The sequence below is a fragment of the Magnolia sinica genome, chromosome 14 (assembly GCF_029962835.1).
Source record: "Magnolia sinica isolate HGM2019 chromosome 14, MsV1, whole genome shotgun sequence".
Taxonomy (NCBI): Eukaryota; Viridiplantae; Streptophyta; class Magnoliopsida; order Magnoliales; family Magnoliaceae; genus Magnolia; species Magnolia sinica.
Window position 1 is genome coordinate 74,791,566 of NC_080586.1, and position 15,820 is coordinate 74,807,385.

The 15,820-nt window shown below is 43.1% G+C and overlaps 1 protein-coding gene and 1 long non-coding RNA gene across 7 annotated transcripts in view; both read right to left on the bottom strand.

The window, feature by feature from the left end:
* LOC131226213 (WAT1-related protein At4g08300-like) overlaps positions 1 to 15,820 on the bottom strand; it is a 37,115-nt gene that overhangs the window by 2,413 nt on the left and 18,882 nt on the right. For all 6 annotated transcript variants that reach the window (XM_058221989.1, XM_058221988.1, XM_058221990.1 and 3 more), the window contains one exon: positions 12,988 to 13,139. In XM_058221989.1, coding sequence (XP_058077972.1) covers positions 12,988 to 13,139 — 152 coding nt within the window. The remainder of the gene's footprint in view (positions 1 to 12,987; positions 13,140 to 15,820) is intronic.
* Positions 316 to 12,171, bottom strand: LOC131226225 (uncharacterized). The gene is made up of 2 exons (XR_009161692.1): positions 12,090 to 12,171; positions 316 to 370 (listed from the first exon to the last, which is right to left on the bottom strand). It is a non-coding gene; the product is annotated as an uncharacterized LOC131226225 (long non-coding RNA).

Sequence of the window (15,820 nt, forward strand, 5' to 3'; positions counted from 1 at the left end):
AAGCCTCTTGCCTATCGCTTATTTGCAACTTGATGGCAATAGATCAGCTGGCCTAACCCATTTTTTAGGTGGGTTTGGGGAAAGCTAAATGGGTAGCAGATTGGGCTCAGGCAAGACCGTGACCCCTTTTAAGTAAATGGTTCTTAGGTTGAACCCTACCCGATCCAACCTGACCTGACCCAGTTATTATTGGGTTAGATGAGTTGACCCGACTCAATCCAAAACCTGACATAAAATAAGAAGAAAAGTGTAGATGAATTTAATTATTATTATTATTATTATTATTATTATTATTATTATTATTAATTATTATTATTATTTTTTTTAATGTATGTACATATCCACTCTCTAAGCTAATTGCGTTGATCACCTTTTTTTTTTCTTTCTTTTTTTTTTTAAAGAAAATTTTCATTAATCAAACAACATATACAGCCATTCGGGAGGGTGATGTAGAGCGGGTCGCGGACAGTTACATGGCCAAGATGGATCAGAAAAGGCCCGTTCGATGACAGAAGTGATCCAGACCATCGAACCTTAAATCGGGCGTATCTTGCAATCCGGAATGAGTTATCTGACGTAAAATATATGATTTTGGGGTAGAAAGAGCTACTGAAGCCAACCAACCCCGCTATGCCGGGTTACGCAGCCCAGAATTGCGAAAAATCCCTGGATCAATGGTCGTTTCCCTGTTTTAATTTCGTTTTTACTATAAATAGTAAGTTTTAGTTTGATTATAACTCTTCATCCGTTGGGCTTTAGGAATTGCGCCCAATGTGAAAAGAGCTTAGAATAATTAGGAGAATGGTTTGGTGAAACCAAATAGGACACTTACTATTTTTGGCCGAAAACCTTGCGCACTAGTAGACATCACGACCGTCTATAAATAGTAAATTTACTATTTATAGTAAGTCACGGATTCTAGGAGTTTGAGTTGTAGTTTGATTCTAATTTCTTTCCCATTGCTTGGTACCCCTATTTAAAGGGTTGTGAACTCGTTTTTAGTCATTAATTAATCAATTTCGAATTTCTTAGAATTTATTCTATTTTCTGCTTTCTTTCCTTGTGGATTCAAGAAGTCTCTGTGAGGAGTCCAGAGAAGCTCCATGGATTCGGAGTAGTTATCCTCATCACGTTCATCCCTGCATCAATTGGTATCAGAGCGAGGATTCCCCTCGGGCCGATGGCAAATAACGAAGGTATGAATCAAAATCCTGCGGACGGTGATTCAGGGATTCGTTATCTTTCGGAAAGAATGGAAGCTTTCCACTGAGAGAGTCAGTTGACCATGCAAGGGCTGCAGGCAACTCTCGACCATCTTGCGAATGCGCTACTTCCACCCCGAGCCCTAGGCGGTGCTCCACCACCCATAGTGGCTCCACCACCCATGGTTGCTGTACGACACAACCCCGATTTTCGTAGAGCACTACTAGTGGCAAACCGTAGGGCTACACCAGATGATTCAAGTTCTAGCGACGAGGACCTTAATGAGTGTTTTGCTCGACGACCAATCCATAGAGGTGATCATCTAGATCGTGCTGAAAGAGACTATCGAGGTAAGGCTGAACTTCCTAGTTTTAACGGTTTATTACGTATAGAAGATTTTCTCGATTGGCTAGCTAAAGTAGAGAGATATTTTGATTACATGGACCTGCCAGATCATAAAAGGGTAAATTTGGTAGCGTTTAAATTAAAATCTGGTGCTTCTGCATGGTGGGAACAATTACAACTCTTACAAGCCCTCCAGAACAAGGCGCCCATCTCATCATGGCCACGGATGAGACGTCTTCTTCGATCTCGATTTTTCCCCAGTAATTATGAGCAGATATTATTCCAGCAATATTAAAATTACAGACAAGGAAATCAAACAGTCATAGATTACACTGAAGAATTCCAACGGCTGGCTACATAAAACGATCTGTCAGAATCTGAGTCACAGAAGGTGGCACGATTTATAGGTGGGTTGCGACCGACAATTCAGGACCGAGTTCAGATGTACCCAGTCGGGACTTTAGATGAAGCAGTTCAATTGGCGGGTAGGGCCGAAACACAACTTGCAAGAGCTCCTGCTCGTCCATATCCTTCAACTCGACCCCCCATGACGGGTCCCACGCAGGATCCAGCTTTGCCACGAGGAAAAGACTCAGTACCTCAACTTCCTATAACCATAAACCGTGATACGGGGAGCGGCTCATCCAGGCCTCAACATGCAACACCTACAACAGCGAGTCCGAGTAGGATTCCAAATCCCGCAACACACTTGATTATAAACGAAGGGGGCACTGAAGATGAGGCCACAGAAGAAGACCATCGCTTTGATGAACATGAACAAATCACTGAAGAAATAGCAGATGGCGATGAAATGACGGGCGAGGATCGTGGCAAATTTCTAGTTGTGAGGCGACTGTTGTATGCCCCACGAAAGGAATTACATCCACAACGACACAATATATTTCGTACTCGGTGCACCATCAACGGAAATGTCTGTGATGTGATCATAGACAGTGGTAGTAGCGAGAACATCGTCTCAAGAGTGATGGTGGACAAGTTACGGCTACCAACGATGAAACATCCTTCCCCATACTCAATTGGCTGGATAAAAAAGGTGAATGAGACCAAGGTAACTGAACAGTGCACTATCTCGTTTTCAATTGGCAAAAATTATAAAGATCAAATACTTTGTGACGTGGTCGATATGGAAGCTTGTCATATGTTACTCGGTCGACTCTGGCAGTCGAACCGTGATGCGACCCATCGGGAACGAGATAATGTTTACGTATTCGTTAAGGATAGTCAAAAAATAATCCTTGCCCCTATGGCACCAGAGAACCACCCTGAAGCCTCTAAAGTGGAGGGGAGTTCCCTCTTGACCATTCGAGATTTTATGGAAGAATCCAAGGAAACCGGCGAGGTATACGCTATGGTGGTGAAGGGTGAGGAAAAGGAACCCTCAAACATCCCTCCAAGTTTAAGACTGTTGCTAAATGAATTCAAAGAAGTCTGGCCTGAGAATTTACCTAATGGATTGCCCCCCATGAGGGACATCCAACATCACATAGACCTCGTCCCTAGGGCTAGCCTGCCCAATCGCCCTCATTATCGGATGAGTCCGAAGGAGTGTGAGATACTTTAGGGACAAGTGGAGGAATTGATCCGTAAGGGTCTCTTGAGAGAGAGCATGAGCCCATGTGCCGTACCAGCATTATTAATGCCAAAAAAGATGGAAGCTGGCGCATGTGTGTCGAGAGCCGAGCAATCAACAAAATTACCATCAAATATCGGTTCCCAATACCACGGTTGGACGACATGCTCGATATGTTAGAAGGGGCCAAGGTATTCTCTAAACTAGATCTAAGGAGCGGGTACCATCAGATTCGTATTTGACCCGGTGATGAGTGGAAAATGGCATTCAAGACCAAGGAAGGGTTGTATGAGTGGCTGGTCATGCCCTTCGGCCTATCGAACGCACCAAGTACTTTTATGCGTTTGATGAATCAAGTTCTAAAACAGTTCACTGGCCGATTTGTGGTAGTATATTTTGATGACATATTAATATATAGCCAGGATGAGGCGGAGCACGGGAAACATCTCAGGCAGGTGCTACAGGTCCTACAACTTAACAAGTTGTACCTTAACATTGAATAAGTGTAGTTTTTTAACTGACAGCCTATTGTTTCTAGGATTTGTTGTAACGTCCACAGGCATTCGTGTGGATGATGAAAATGTGCGATCTATTAGGGAATGGCCGATCCCGATAAACATTCATGAGGTGAGGAGTTTTCACGAGTTGGCGACTTTCTATCGTCGATTTGTGCGAGATTTCAGCACCATAGTCACGCCTATAACAGATTGCATGAAAAAAGGACCGTTGTAGTGGACCGATAAAGCTGATAAGAGCTTTCATGAGATCAAGCATCATTTGTCTACAACATCGGTTTTAGTACTTCCTAATTTCGACAAATTGTTTGAGGTTGAATGTGATGCTTCATACGTCGGAATTGGAGGAGTATTATCACAGGAAGGCAGGCCGGTAGCCTTCTACAGCGAGAAGCTCAGCGAAGCCCGAAAGAAGTGATCGACTTATGAGCTTGAGTTGTACGTCGTTGTTCAGGCGCTGCGACATTGGCGGCATTATCTGATTCAAAGAGAGTTTGTTTTGTACACTGACCATCAAACATTAAAGTTTATTAATAGTCAAACTAACATGAATCGTGTGCATGCTAGATGGGTTGTGTTTTTACAGGAATTCACGTTCGTTCTGAAGCACAAGTCAGGGCAGCAGAACAAGGTGGCTGATGCATTTAGCCGTCGTGCATCACTATTAGTTACAATGAGCAACGAGGTAGTCGGCTTCAACTGTCTCAAGAAGTTGTATGCCGAGGATGAGGACTTCAAAGATTCTTGGATGAAGTGTCAAGAAGGTCACCCCAGTGACCTTCATATACAGGACGATTTTCTCTTCAAAGGGAATCAATTGTGCATCCACCAAAGTTTTCTGAGGGAGCAGATTATTCAGGAGCTACATGGAGGTGGTCTTGGTGGACACCTGGGGTGAGATAAGACGCGAGCTCTTGTGGAAGAGCGGTATTACTGGCCGCAGTTAGTACGTGATATGGGAAAAGTCATACAATGTTGTCATGTTTGTCAGACCTCCAAAGGGCAATCTCAGAATACGGGCCTCTACACCCCGTTACCTGTGCCTGACGGTCCTTGGGAGGATTTATCAATGGACTTTGTGCTTGGTCTCCGACGAACACAACGTGGCATGGATTCGGTGTTCGTGGTGGTAGATCGTTTCTCAAAGATAACGCACTTTATCCCATGCAAGAGGACCCTCGATACAACACGTGGTGAATTTATTTTTCAGGGAGGTCGTTCGGCTACACGGGGTCCCCAAGACCATTACTTACGATCGTGACACGAAGTTCATTAGCCACTTTTGGTGGACTTTATGCAATCGATTCGAAACACGACTTCAATTTAGTAGTGCTTACCACCCACAGACTGATGGGCAGACCGAAGTTGTGAATCGCACGTTGGGAAACCTCCATCGCTGTATTTCAGGAGAAAAACCGAAGCAGTGGGATTTGGCCTTATCTCAAGCAGAGTTTGCATTCAACAATATGGTGAACCGCTCGACAAGGAGATCACCGTTCCAGATTATTTACGGACGAGTGCCTCGCCACACACTTGACTTGGTCCCTCTGCTCAAGCACCTAGGCACGGGCATTGCAGCAGAACATATGGCAGACAAGATCATGGGCATCCATGCAGAAGTGCAGACCAAGCTACATGCCTCGAACGAGAAGTATAAGGAACAAACGGACAAACATCGGCGACAAAAAGTGTTCGAGGTAGGCGACCGCGTTATGGTCCATCTGCGCAAAAAGAGATTTCCGACCGGTATGTACAACAAGTTGAAAAATAAGAAGATTGGACCAGTACCAATCATCCGAAAGATCAATGACAACGCTTATGTTGTTGATCTCCCAGATGACATGGCAATCTCACGGACTTTCAATGTCACGGACCTAACCGAGTATCATGAACCAGAGCATGACAAGAACTCGAGGATGAGTTCTTTTGAAGTGGAGGAGACTGATGTAGAGCGGGTCGCAGACAGTTACATGGCCAAGATGGATCAGAAAAGGCCCGGTCGACGACAGAAGTGATCCAGACCATCGAACCTTAAATCAGGCGTATCTTGCAATCCAGAATGAGTTATCTGACGTAAAATATATGATTTTAGGGTAGAACGAACTACTAAAGCCAACCAACCCTGCTACGCCGGGTTACGCAGCCCAGAATTGCGAAAAACCCCTGGATCAATGGTCGTTTCCCTGTTTTAATTTCGTTTTTACTATAAATAGTAAGTTTTAGTTTGATTATAACTCTTCATCCGTTGGGCTTTAGGAATTGCGCCCAATGTGAAAAGAGCTTAGAATAATTAGGAGAATGGTTTGGTGAAGTTAAATAGGACACTTACAATTTTTGGCCGAAAACCTTGCGCACTAGTAGACATCACGACCGTTTATAAATAGTAAGTTTACTATTTATAGTAAGTCGCGGATTCTAGGAGTTTGAGTTGTAGTTTGATTCTAATTTCTTTCCCATTGCTTGGTACCCCTATTTAAAGGGTTGTGAACTCCTTTTTAGTCATCAATTAATCAATTTCGAATTTCTTAGAATTTATTTCTATTTTCTGCTTTCTTTCCTCGTGGATTCGAGAAGTCTCTGTGAGGAGTCCAGAGAAGGTCCGTGGATTCGGAGTAGTTATCCTCATCACGTTCATCCCTGCGTCAATTGGTATCAGAGCGAGGATTCCCCTCGGGCCGATGGCAAATAACGAAGGTATGAATCAAAATCCTGTGGACAGTGATCCAGGGATTCGTTATCTTTCGGAAAGAATGGAAGCATTCCACTGAGAGAGTCAGTTGACCATGCAAGGGCTGCAGGCAACTCTCGACCATCTTGCGAATGCGCTACTTCCGCCCCGAGCTCTAGGCGGTGCTCCACCACCCATAGTGGCTCCACCACCCATGGTTGCTGTACGACACAACCCTGATTTTCATAGAGCACTACCAGTGACAAACCGTAGGGCTACACCAGATGATTCAAGTTCTAGCGACGAGGACCTTAATGAGTGTTTTGCTCGACGACCAATCCATAGAGGTGATCATCTAGATCGTGCTGAAAGAGACTATCGAGGTAAGGCTGAACTTCCTAGTTTTAACGGTTTATTACGTATAGAAGATTTTCTCGATTGGCTAGCCGAAGTAGAGAGATATTTTGATTACATGGACATGCCAGATCATAAAAGGGTAAATTTGGTAGCGTTTAAATTAAAATCTGGTGCTTCTGCATGGTGGGAACAATTACAACTCCCACGAGCCCGCCAGAACAAGGCGCCCATCTCATCATGGCCACGGATGAGACGTCTTCTTCGATCTCGATTTCTCCCTAGTGATTATGAGCAGATATTATTCCAACAATATCAAAATTGCAGACAAAGAAATCGATCAGTCACAGATTACATTGAAGAATTCCAACGGCTGGCTACACGAAACGATCTGTCAGAATCTGAGTCACAGAAGGTGGCACGATTTACAGGTGGGTTGCGACCGACAATTCAGGACCGAGTTCAGATGTACCCAGTCGAGACTGTGGATGAAGCAGTTCAATTGGCGGGTAGGGCCAAAACACAACTTGCAAGAATTCCTGCTCCTCCATATCCTTCAACTCGACCCCCCATGACGGGTCCCACGCAGGATCTAGCATTGCCACGAGGAAAAGACTCAGTACCTCAACTTTCTACAATCGCAAACCGTGATACGGGGAGCGGCTCATCCAGGCCTCAACGTGCAGCACCTACAACAGCGAGTCCGAGTAGGATTCCAAATCCTTATGCTCGGCCAAGGTTAAACAATTGTTACCGCTGTGGCTAACCAGGCCACTTATCAAACACTTGTCCTCAACGTCCCGCAGCACACTTGACTATAAACGAAGGAGACACTGAAGATGAGGCCGCAGAAGAAGATCATCGCTTTGATGAACATGAACAAATCACTGAAGAAATAGCAGGTGGCGATGAAATGACGGGCGAGGATCGTGGCGAATTTCTAGTTGTGAGGCGACTGTTGTATGCCCCACGAAAGGAATTACATCCATAACGACATAATATATTTCGTACTCGGTGCACTGTCAATGGAAAGGTCTGTGATGTGATCATAGACAGTGGTAGTAGCAAGAATATCATCTCAAGAGTGATGGTGGACAAGTTGCAGCTACCAACGATGAAACATCCTTCCCCATACTCAATTGGCGGGATAAAAAAGATGAATGAGACCAAGGTAACTGAACAATACACTATCTCGTTTTCAATTGGCAAAAATTATAAAGATCAAATACTTTGTGACGTGGTCGATATGGAAGCTTGTCATATGTTACTCGGTCGACCCTGGCAGTCGGACTGTGATGTGACCCATTGGGGACGAGATAATGTTTACATATTCGTCAAGGATAGTCGAAAAATAATCCTTGCCTCTATGTCACCAAAGAACCACCTTGAAGCCTCTAAAGTGGAGGGGAGTTTCCTCTTGACCATTCGGAATTTTATGGAAGAATCCAAGGAAACCGGTGAGGTATACGCTGTAGTGGTGAAGGGCGAGGAAGAGGAACCCTCAAACATCCCTCCAAGTTTAAGACTGTTGCTAAACGAATTCAAAGAAGTTTGGCCTGAGGATTTACCTGATGGATTGCCCCCCATGAGGGACATCCAACATCACATAGACCTCGTCCCTGGGGCTAGCCTGCCCAATCGCCCTCATTATCAGTTTAGTCCGAAGGAGTGTGAGATACTTCAGGGGCAAGTGGAGGAATTGATCCGTAAGGGTCTCTTGAGAGAGAGCATGAGCCCATGTGCCGTACCAGCATTATTAATGTCAAAAAAAGATGGAAGCTGGCGTATGTGTGTCGACAGCCGAGCAATCAACAAAATTACCATCAAATATCGGTTCCCAATACCACGGTTGGACGACATGCTCGATATGTTAGAAGGGGCCAAGGTGTTCTCTAAACTAGATCTAAGGAGCGGGTACTATCAGATTCGTATTCGACCCGGTGATGAGTGAGAAACGGCATTCAAGACCAAGGAAGGGTTGTATGAGTGGCTGGTCATGCCCTTCGGCCTATCGAACGCACCAAGTACTTTTATGCGTTTGATGAATCAAGTTCTAAAACTGTTCACTGGCCGATTTATAGTAGTATATTTTGATGACATATTAATATATAGGCAGGATGAGGCGGAGCACAGGAAACATCTCAGGCAGGTGCTACAGGTCTTACAACTTAACAAGTTGTACCTCAACTTGAAGAAGTGTAGTTTTTTAACTGACAGCCTATTGTTTCTAGTATTTGTTGTAACGTCCATAGGCATTCGTGTAGATGATGAAAAGGTGCGATCTATTAGGGAATGGCCGATCCCGACAAACATTCATGAGGTGAGGAGTTTTCACCGGTTGACGACTTTCTATCGTCGATTTGTGCGAGATTTCAACACCATAGTCGCGCCTATAATAGATTGCATGAAAAAAGGACCGTTCCAGTGGACCGATAAAGCTGATAAGAGCTTTCATGAGATCAAGCATCGTTTGTCTACAACACCGGTTTTAGTACTTTCTAATTTCGACAAATTGTTTGAGATTGAATGTGATGCTTCATACGTCGGAATTGGAGGAGTATTATCACAGGAAAGCAGGCCGGTAGCCTTTTACAATGAGAAGCTCAGCGAAGCCCGAAAGAAGTGGTCGACTTATGAGCTTGAGTTGTACGCCGTTGTTCAGGCGCTGCGACATTGGCGGCATTATCTGATTCAAAGAGAGTTTATTTTGTACACTGACCATCAAGCATTAAAGTTTCTTAGTAGTCAAACTAACATGAATCGTTTGCATGCTAGATGGGTTACGTTTTTACAGGAATTCACGTTCGTTCTGAAGCACAAGTCAGGGCAGCAGAACAAGGTGGCTGATGCACTTAGCCGTCGTGCATCACTATTAGTTACAATGAGCAACGAGGTAGTCGGCTTCGACTGTCTCACGGAGCTGTATGCCGAGGATGAGGACTTCAACGATTCTTGGATGAAGTGTCAAGAAGTTCACCCCAGTGACCTTCATATACAGGACGATTTTCTCTTCAAAGGGAATCGATTGTGCATCCCCTAAAGTTCTCTGAGGGAGCAAATTATTCAGGAGCTACATGGAGGTGGTCTTGGTGGACACCTGGGGTGAGATAAAACGCGAGCTCTTGTGGAAGAGCGGTATTACTGGCCGCAGTTAGTACGTGATGTGGGAAAAACCGTACAACGTTGTCATGTTTGTCAGACCTCCAAAGGGAAATCTCAGAATACGGGCCTATACACCCCGTTACTTGTGCCTGACGGTCCTTGGGAGGATTTATCAATGGACTTCGTGCTTGGTCTCCCACAAACACAACGCGGCATGGATTCGGTGTTCATGGTGGTAGATCGTTTCTCAAAGATGACACACTTTATCCCATACAAGAGGACCCTCGATGCAACACGTGGCGAATTTATTTTTCAGGGAGGTCGTTCGACTACACGGGGTCCCCAAGACCATTACTTCCGATCGTGACACGAAGTTCATTAGTCACTTTTGGCGGACTTTATGCAATCGATTCGATACACGACTTCAATTTAGTAGTGATTACCACCCACAGACTGATGGACAGACCGAAGTTGTGAATCGCACGTTGGGAAACCTCCTTCGCTGTATTTTAAGAGAAATACTGAAGCAGTGGGATTTGGCCTTGTCTCAAGTAGAGTTTGCATTCAACAATATGGTGAACCACTCGACAGGGAGATCACCGTTCCAGATTATTTACGGACGAATGCCTCGCCACACACTTGACTTGGTCCCTCTGCCCAAGCACCCAGGCACGAGCATTGCAGCAGAACATATGGCAGACAAGATCATGGGCATCCATGCAGAAGTGCAGACCAAGCTACATGTCTCGAACGAGAAGTATAAGGAACAAGCGGACAAGCATCGGCGACAAAAAGTGTTTGAGGTAGGCAACCGCGTTATGATCCATCTGCGCAAAGAGAGATTTCCGACCGGTACGTACAACAAGTTGAAAAATAAGAAGAATGGACCGGTACCAATCATCCGAAAGATGAATGACAATGCTTATGTTGTTGATCTCCCAGATGACATGGCAATCTCACGGACTTTCAATGTCACGGACCTAACCGAGTATCATGAACCAGAGCATGACGAGAACTCGAGGACGAGTTCTTTTGAAGTGGAGGAGACTGATGTAGAGTGGGTCGCGGACAGTTACATGGCCAAGATGGATCAGAAAAGGCCCGGTTGACGACAGAAGTGATCTAGACCATCGAACCTTAAATCGGGCATATCTTGCAATCCGGAATGAGTTATCTGACGTAAAATATATGATTTTGGGGTAGAACGAGCTACTGAAGCCAACCAACCCCGCTATGCCAGGTTGCGCAGCCCAGAATTGCAAAAAACCCCTGGATCAATGGTCGTTTCCCTGTTTTAATTTCGTTTTTACTATAAATAGTAAGTTTTAGTTTGATTATAACTCTTCATCCGTCGGGCTTTAGGAGTTGCGCCCAACGTGAAAAGAGCTTAGAATAATTAGGAGAACGGTTTGGTGAAGCCAAATAGGACACTTACTATTTTTGGCCGAAAACCTTGCGCACTAGTAGGCATCACGACTGTCTATAAATAGTAAGTTTACTATTTATAGTAAGTCGCGGATTCTAGGAGTTTGAGTTGTAGTTTGATTCTAATTTCTTTCCCATTGCTTGGTACCCCTATTTAAAGGGTTGTGAACTCGTTTTTAGTCATCAATTAATCAATTTCGAATTTCTTAGAATTTATTTCTATTTTCTGCTTTCTTTCCTCGTGGATTCGAGAAGTCTCTGTGAGGAGTCCAGAGAAGCTCCGTGGATTCGGAGTAGTTATCCTCATCACGTTCATCCCTGCGTCAGAGGGTCCCTACAAAAAGGGAGGGGACCACACTTATCGTGTAAACACAGACTGAACAAAAGGAAGGCAAAAGGAAAGGCTGGATGACGGGCGCAGCTCATGGATGTCTAACGGCGCCCAAACCCGTTTTGTCCAACAAAAGCAGGCCTCTAACATGTCTTGGGAGAGAGGAACTGCTGGTGTAAGTATGATCCGGGCACCCGTCGCTAGCCAATCTAGCTGGAGCATCCTCCACTGAGTTCCCCTCGCGGAAGATGTGGGAGAAGTGCAAGTTGAGGCTCCATGATTTTTGTGTGATAGCACCTATAATATACCAAATTTTCCATGGAATGGAAGTTGAGCGATCTTCTGCTGTGTCAACAATGACTTTGGAATCTCATTCAACTATAATGTTGGAGAGGCCCATGTTAGAGCAAATGACCAAGCCGTCAAGCATGGCTTGGGCTTCTGCTATCGCGTTAGAGGCGGTCCCATAATATCGATGAAAGGTGAAGATGAGCTTTCCAGAGCTGTCCAGGCACACACCTCCCCCTCCGTTTTCCCCTGGATTGCGTTGATCACCTTCGTGTCATATTCCATTATTAAACTTGAGTTGGGTAATGGCAGATTATCTAAACGGGTCTGGTCAGATTGGGGTCTGGTCAGATTGGGTTGGGTTCGATGAATTTTTAAGTGAGTTGGGTTGGGTAAGAGGTAGTGGGTCATGGGTTGGGTTTGGGCAAGAATTATTGGCCCGTTTAGTAAATGGGTTGGGCTTGGGCTGACATTGACTCAGTCCAAACATGATCCACTGTCATTCCTATCTACAACTTCTAAGTTATTGATAAATAAAATAAGATTTAACAACTCCAAGATAGCATGACCAGGCCAAACAATACCTCGACGAGCTTAACCTATACTGGTTTTCTAGGACTAGATTTCTGCTACTGCCAAAGGAGCTGTAAGTACATGTAAAAAAAGGGCTATTGCCGGACAATAATACTTATGTGCTATTGCATCACAAAATGTAGAGAAGATGGTATTTTTTTTTTTTTTTTTTTTTTTAAAGAAAAAAAAAAGAAAAAAAGAAAAAAAAGAAAAAAAAGAAAAAGAAAAGAGGTTATGTAGGTAGTGTGTCCAAATAATAATAAGGGTGTATTCATCAGAATTGCAAATAGGAGGAGCCCATCTCTCTGATATCCACACCTCTCATCTGTTGGGCATCACCATGAATGGGTGATGTTGGAAAAACACCCTTCATTGAATAATCTTATCCATCCAATGATTGGCCTAGAAATAAATGGGTGGCTTAAAAAACACAGCGAAAGGCACATATGCAAAGAGAAATGATACACCAATTAGATGGTTGGAAAGTCTGATGGAGGAGATTATTTGGTTAATGACCATCCCTATTGGACATCCAGAATGGGAATATCTTGATGCCCGAATTATTTGATAGTAAAACTGATAAAGAGCTTACCTTCCTGCGTGTAGTTTTTCACCAAGAACAAAGTATGCTAGTAATGCGACGAACATGGTTCCAAGAGGGTTGAACAAGGTTACAAACACAGGTCCTTTTTCTTTATTGCACCATAGTTGTATGTAGAATACTAAACCAGAGACTACCACTCCCTGCAAACACATTAACCTTGGAATTTAAAATTCACTTTGAATTAATCATCCATGTTTGAAGATTGTAGATTTTCTAAACCTCTGTAATCCCTGCTAAGTGCACTTTCTAAGTACTTCTGATGTGTGCCCGCCAAGTAGATGTTATGTGGTTAAACATTTAGGTAGACAAATACGGACGCGCAGATGAACATGATGAGGTCGAGCACCGTCTTCCTCAAAGATAACTACTCCGAATCCACGAAGCTTCTCTGGACTCTTCACGGAGATTTTTCAAATCCACCAGAAAAAGAAATAGAAATAATTTTAAGATATATAAAAGAAACTTATTGAATGATTGATAGATGAAATAAAGGAGTCTACAACCATTTAAATAGGGATACTAAGACTAGAAAAAAGTTTAAGAATTACACTATAACTAAAACTCCCTAAAATTCGTAACTTACCATAAATAGTAAATTTACTTTTTATAGTAAGTGTCCTATGTGGCTTAACCACACTATTCTCCTAATTTTTATAGACACTTTTCATGTTGGACACAACTCCTAAAACCCAATGGATGAAGAGTTATAATCAAATTAAAACTTAATAAAAATAGTAAAAACGAAAATAAACATGGAATTTGACCGTCAATATGATGGAATCTCGCAAATTCGGCATCGGCATCCCAGCATATCGAGTTGGTTGGCTAATGTAGCTCATCCTACCCCAAAATCATATATGGTATGTCGAGTTACTCATTCCGATTTGCAAGAAATGCCTATTTTAAGATTTTGACGGTCTTGACGACTTCTGCCTCTGATCAAGCATTTTTTTATCCATCTTGGATATGAAAGTGTCCGCGACCCATTCTACATCAGTCTCCTCCACTTCAAAAGAACTCGTCCTCGAGTTCTTGTGCTGCTTCGGCACATGATACTTGCTCTGGTGTGCCGTAACGATACTTGGATCAAAAGTTATGATCAATTTACAGTTGACCTTCTTTTGGTCCAACCATGTTAGGAATGTATCTATGGCATGTTCTACATCAGACCTCTACGATTGGAAAATAAATTGTCCTCGAGTTACTTAAGGGACTTGGTTCATGATTCTGAGATAACTTTTGATACTGATGTTTATTAGCCATTTTCTTGTACTTGGCATTAGGCTCTTGAGTTGATACAATGCATGTACTTATGCTCTCCTTGACTTGGCTAGTATGGATCCACTTTTTCCTTCAAGATCTCACATTCCTTCTAATAACGTGGGCAATTAGGCAGAGTTATCCCTATGATAAGATCAATGTAGTTTTATATATCTCGTATGAGAGATAATTTATTAGGGAGTTCATCAAGCACAATCGCCTTAAACTCCTGCAACACTGGTTTCAAATCCTCTCGGATGTTCACAGGCTCCATATATTCTTTTTTTTTCAGCTAATGTATATATATCTCTTGTCCTTAGATTGTTTAACAAAAGCATGTTAAGTTGTGAGAGACTATTACTCAACTTCAGAAGTCTTGGGTTAGGTCTCCATGCCCATAAAGACGAGGCCAATCTTTCTACTATCTTTAATAAATAAAAATGCCCTATCTTGACCTTTATGCGTAGAAATAACATCAATATTATTTTACTATGGTTGACCAAGAAACATATGACAAACTGCCATGTCGACTAAGTCACAAAGTACTTGATCCTTATCATTTTTACCAATTGAAAATGAGACAGTGCATTATTCAGTTACCTCTGTTTTGTTGACCTTTTTGATCCATCCAATCATGTATGGAGATGAATGCTTTTCTATTTTCAGTTACAACTTTTCCACCATTATTTTCGACACAAGATTCTCATTGCTCTTGACATCAATGATCACATTATAGACTTTTTACCTTATAGTGCACCTCATTTGAAAGATGTTGTCTTATTGTATTTCTATTTCTATTTTTATCTTTGGCATATATAACGACTTCCTCCTGATCAAAGTGGTGGCCTGTGATTTACTATCCTCTGATGGTGCTTTGCAAAAATCGGGGTTGTGTCGTACAGCAACCACGGGCAGTTGAGCATCATTTTGAGCTTGGGGTGGAATTAGCGCATCTACATTACGGTTGAGGGTTGCTTGCGGCCCTTATATGGTCAATTGACTCTCCCGGTGGAAAGCTTTCATTCTTTTCGAATGATAACAAATCCCTAAATTACCATTCATACGATTTTTGTTCATACTTTCGTTGTTTGCCATCGGCCCGAGGAAAGTCCTCACTCTGATATTAATTAACGTAGAGATGAATGTGAAGAGGTCAATCACTATCTTCCTCAAGGATAACTACTCCAAATCCATGGAGCTTCTCTGGACTCCTCACAAAGACTTCTCGAATCCACGAGGAAAAGAAATAGAAATAATTTTAAGATATATAAAAGAAAATTGTTGAATGATTGATAGATGAAATAAACAAGTCTACAACAATTTAAATAGGGATACCAAGACTATGAAGAAGTTTAAGAATTTAGATGAATCCTCTCGCGGGTTGAGACAAGGCGACCCTCTTTCCCCAAGTCTCTTCATTTTGGGGGCGGATGTATTGAGTCGTGGCCTCCATAACTTGATGTCTAATGGTGGCTGCCTTCCTTTCTCGTTAGGGAGGGGCTGCAACGGATTTCTCACCTCCTCTACGCAGATGATACCCTCCTCTTTCTGAATGGTGGAT